The sequence below is a fragment of the Vombatus ursinus genome, unplaced genomic scaffold, assembly GCF_900497805.2.
Source record: "Vombatus ursinus unplaced genomic scaffold, bare-nosed wombat genome assembly UNPS02014822.1, whole genome shotgun sequence".
NCBI lineage: Eukaryota > Metazoa > Chordata > Mammalia > Diprotodontia > Vombatidae > Vombatus > Vombatus ursinus.
In genome coordinates, this window is record NW_020954600.1 from 14,121,404 (window position 1) to 14,126,551 (window position 5,148).

General features: G+C 41.8%; 1 protein-coding gene across 1 annotated transcript in view; it reads right to left on the reverse strand.

Moving 5' to 3' along the window:
• Positions 1 to 5,148, reverse strand: part of KIAA1549L (KIAA1549 like) — a 178,549-nt gene that overhangs the window by 115,750 nt on the left and 57,651 nt on the right. Inside the window, exons 7-8 of the mRNA XM_027837754.1 lie at positions 4,624 to 4,786; positions 2,809 to 2,868 (exon numbers count right to left, since the gene is read on the reverse strand). Of these exons, the coding sequence (XP_027693555.1) occupies positions 2,809 to 2,868; positions 4,624 to 4,786 (223 nt within the window). The remainder of the gene's footprint in view (positions 1 to 2,808; positions 2,869 to 4,623; positions 4,787 to 5,148) is intronic.

A 5,148-nucleotide genomic window follows, 5' to 3' on the forward strand; every position in this document is an offset into this window, starting at 1 on the left:
CCCGCTTCCCACACCTTTTCTGCCCCCCAGTCCCTCCCTTCCTCCTATGGCTGTCTTCTCCTCCTTCTCTTCTTCTTGCTCCTGCAGAGGAGTTGCCAGGAAGGCATTCTCCCCTAAAAGCTACTCCAGAAAGAACTCATTGTGTTTGAGAAAGCCCAGTTGGGACATGAACATGGAGAGACTTCTTTGACTTCTGTCCATCCTTTCTGGTAATAACATATTTGATAGCTACATCATAACAATAGCTAGCATTCATATAGCATTTTAACATCGGCAAAGTCCTTGATATAGGTTAACTCATTTAATTCTTACAACAACCCTGGGAGCTAGGAGTGATTATTATCCCCATTTTAAAGATGGGGAAACTACAACAGAGAAGTTAAGTGACTTGCCCAGGGTCGCACATCTAATAAGAGTCCCAGGTAGGAATTGTTCTAGGATTTACTGATTCTAAGTCCCATGTCCTAACCACTGTGACACCTGGTTATAGAGAGCACTTTAAGGTTTACATGGAGAATGCTCTACCTTCTTTATGTGAATGATGGCATGGCAGTGGGTAGACAGTAGGCCTTGGAGTCAGAAAGACCTGGGTTCAATTGTTATTTATGACACTCTAGCTATATGACCCTGAGTAAGTCATTTAACTTCTCAGTCTCCCCTCCCCTGTACCCTGCTGTCACCCAAGCCAACTCTAAAATTATAAGTGGAAGAATACAGTGGAAAGAAAATGGGATTTAGAATCAAAGGTTTTGGGTTGGAATATTGACTCTGCCATTCCTTGCCTTTGTGACCTTGGACAAGTAACTTAACCTTTCTGGGCCTCAGTCAAATCTAGCATCAGGCTAGATAATTCTAAGGCTCTATTAAGCTCTAAATCTATAATCCTAAATTACTGATAAGTTGCTCATCTACATAGGAAAAGGGAGTTTCCATACCAGGAGTTCCCCAAACCAATGATAACACAGCTTTATACCCCCTTCCCTAATTTAAAAAAAAAGGAAACTATATATCCTGGCTCCCCTAATGCAATTATGGGTATAGCATTTGTGCCAAAAGAAAGCAGCAGGAAGAATATAAGCTTCTTGAGAGAGCCTGTTTGTTTTTATCTTTGAGTCCCCAGGGCCTAGCACAGTGCCTGGAACATAGTAGGTGCTTAAAAAATGTTGAAATGTTAGATAACAGAGATCCTTGCTGATTTTAATTTGAAATCTCTATGGAGCTATAGAAGGACCTGCCCGCTTTAGACATGTGTTTATGGCACTGTCATAGCCAACAACTTAAGAACAACATTGTCCAACTGCTTACAAGGACTGACTCAGTTAAAGGGAAATCTCAACCCAGGAATATGGAAAATGTACCCCCCACAACAGAATCATTGAATCTCAGCACTGGAGAGGATCCCAGAAAACACCAAGTTAGTGCAATGGGCACAGTGATGAACTTGGGAGTGCAGAAGACCCTTAATTCACACTCACTAGCTAGCAGTAGGATCTTGGGCAAGTCACTCAGTCTCTTTGTGCCTCAGTTTCCTCAGCTGTAAAATGGGGAGAATAACAGCACCTACCTAATAAGGTTGTGATGAATATCAAATGAGATAATAAATGTAAGATAATAAATATAACCTTTAAATGCTATATAAATACTAGCTATTCTAGGGAAAGGAATCCAACTCTATAATGTACTCAAATAATGGTCATTCAGCCTTTGCTTGAAGACTTCAATGAGAGAACTTATTACCTCCTGAGAGAGCCCATCTTACTTTGGGATAGTACTGATTGCTGGGAAATTTCCACTTATATCAAGCCTAAATTTGTCTCTTAAGTCTTTAGTCCATTGCTCCTAGCTCTACCCTCTGTGGCCAAGCAAGCCAAATGCCTCTTTTCTTTGCCAGCCCCCTTAAATACCTAAAGCTATATGTGGATCATATCCCCAGCTAAGCCTTCTCTTCTCCAGCCTACATGTGAACAGTTCCTTCAGGCAATTGTGATGTGTCATGATTTGAGACCCTAGACCATCCCGGGTGTGCTCCTCTGGATGCTCTCTAGCTTATTCATGTCCTTTTTAAGCCATAGTACCCAGAACTAGCCACAATAAGTCCAAAGAAATCTGGCCACAACAGAGTAGAGCAGGCCCACTGCCAGATACTCTGCAGCCCAAGACCACATTAGTGTCCTTGGCTGCCACAGTAAACCATTGACTCCTATGGAACTTGTAGACTGCTAAATTAAAAGCTACACCTATGAGTGGAGACCTTTATTTTTCTCTTTCTGTCTCCAAGGAGGTGACCCTGAAGCATCAGTGGTTGTGCTGATTCAGTAGTCATTTCCATCAAGATCTCTTCTCTTATCACTGTTTCTTATGCTCCTTTTACGTTACCGATAAATTGCTCATCACCATTGGAAAAGGGGGCTTCCATACCAGGAGTTTCCCAAGTCTATGAAACACAGTTTTATACCCCCTCCCTAACAAAAATAAAAGTGGAAACTTCATATCTTGGTTCTACACCATTGACTCATACAAAATTTGTGGGCTGCTAAATTAAAAGCTAGATCTATGAGCAGAGACCTTTATTTTTCACTTTCTGTCTCTAAGGAGGCTACTCTGAAGCATCAGTGGTTGTGCTGATTCAATAGCCATCTTTAGCAGGATCTCTTTTCTTATCCCTGGTTCCTTATACTCACCTGACATTGGTCCAGGAGAATGAACTCTCTGATGAATAAGTCAGAAATGAATAAAAAGGGCCAAATACATCACTAAAAGACATGCAGTTGTCAGATCAAACCAATGATAGGACAGAACTCAAGTTACCTGTAATCACCCAATAGTCTCTAGTTGTCTCTGAGACATCGAGGTTTGGGTATTCCAAGGCTAAAACAAACAAAACAAAAAAGATAAGCATATTTCTTTACATTTCTCCTGCTGGACAGGTTCTTATAAATGCTTGTTGTAAAAGAAAATTCAAGCATGCCAAAAAGAATGAATCAACTAAATCTGGCCTTCTCATGCTCAGCGACTATTAACACATAACACAGGCAGGACCACTGTCTATGGTCCTGAAAATCGATATACTTAATCAAGGACTGATTTGCAGACTCACCATTTCCTAGGATTTGTAGCTCGGAGCCAGATTATTACAATAAAGTAGTTTTCTTATTAAATGCCAGTACTCTCGAGGCATATTTCCAATGAAGTGGGAATTGTCCTGCCTAGACATCTGTTTTCATTCATTTACAAAATTTTTTTTCTTTTCAGGGAATGGGCATCTATCCTTCTGGTATAATGGATAGAGTATCAAACTTGGGAGTCCAAAGAGCTGAGTATGAATTCCAGACATTCCATTTCATGTAAGTGACCTCAGTGGAAAAAAATATCACTTACTCTCTTTGCCACCAGCCCATAAGATTGTGGTAGGGCTCCAAAAGAACATCTGTGTATCTGACAGTACTCTATGGGTATAATGTACTTTAAAAAAGATATTATCATCATTATTGTTATTATTATTGAAAGGCTGAGTGCCATAGTGGTTAGAGGTCCAGCCCTTGAATTAAGAAAACCTGCTGTCAAGTCCTGCTTCTGATACATAATGTCTAGTGTGACCGTAGGCAAGTCATATAATCTCTCAGGACCCAGAGGAGTCTCCAAAACCACAAGTTGCCAATGTGCATCAGTGGAGGGAGTTTCCATACTGGGAGTTCCCCACATTACTAGACCAAAAAATTGTCATATGCATTTTGCTCCAAAAGCTAAATTTAGTTGATCAAACAGCAATTCCTCTAACTGTTAGCCTCAAGCTTCTTTACAATTTGATGACAATCAAAATATGAAGGTGATGACAAAAAAAATTCTTTCCATGCGGCCAGGAAGGAGACTAGGATTAGGGAAATGCAGAGTCCCACAAATCCTTTCTCCCCAGAATGCATGGAAATACCCAAGAGCATGCCATGAAGTCCTTGCTGAAGTGTTTAAATCAACTATATGAGTCAAATAGAAGAAACACTTTTTTTTTGGCGAATAGATGGAAAACCTGCCCTCCACCCTTGGACAACACACCAAGTGAAAGAAAAATTAGATCTCCAAGCTCAGACCTTTCTTTGCTTATCCATGGCTAGCAAGAAAAAAAATGTTGGGGCAGGAGATGCAGGATCCACAGTCTCAGGAGAACACAGGTAATGTATTTAATGAGGCTTATGTAATTGTATTGTTAGAGGGTGTGCAGCTCCAAGAGGAAGCCCACAACCCTGTGGGGACTTTCATCAAGGGGAGCTGAGAGACTTAATTAGAAATGAATTTACATCATGAAGCTGCGGCTGTAATGTCTCGACATAGAACAGGTGCCTTGTTACCTGATGGCCTGGGGACTTCTGCCAACTGGCGACCTGGGGGAATGACATCAACCCTGGTGGCTGAGGGAAAGAAGCCCTGCCAGTTAAGTGAGCAACTTTTAGTCTGTTCAACTCAAAACCATCATATCTTTATTTTTTCCCCTTGTTTCCAGGAAGAGGGTGGGGATGGAATGAGATGAGAGCTCATGGTGAGTGCTGAAAGATGTGATCGTGGGGAAGGCCATTTTGGAGGAGGGTCCCCAGGAGTGTGACGTCCGCTCCCTCCCCCAAGCATACTCACACTCTGCAATGGTCAGGGGTGGGTAGGTGAGGTAGAAGCCCACCAGCTCGGCCGACAGCTGGCTCAGAAGGCTGCTGGAGACCGTGCCATTCAGGAGTGTGCTCTGATTCCAAACTGCGTAAGTCAAGGTAACCGCCTGGGAGGCATTCGACGTGTTCAAAATCTGAATCAACAGGAGAGAAGAGTCAATGAGAGGTGGCAGCTGAGTCACTGCTTTTCAAAGGACTGGAGAAAGCTGCCGCATTGGAGGTGTTGGAGTGGGCGGCTCTAAGGTGGGAACACAGAGGACTTTAGAGATCCTTTCTCTCCGTCTTCTTGTCTGGTATAGCTCCCGACTTCACTATTTCATTCAGTGGCATCTTAATTCACTCCTGAATCCTCGTTCTTCCTTAGTCAAAGCCTTGGCATTATCTTCCTTTTTTCTTACATTTAGTTGGTTATTTTATAGATCATATAGATTTATATATATATATATATGATCTATCTATCTATCTATCTATCTATCTATCTATCTATCTATCTATC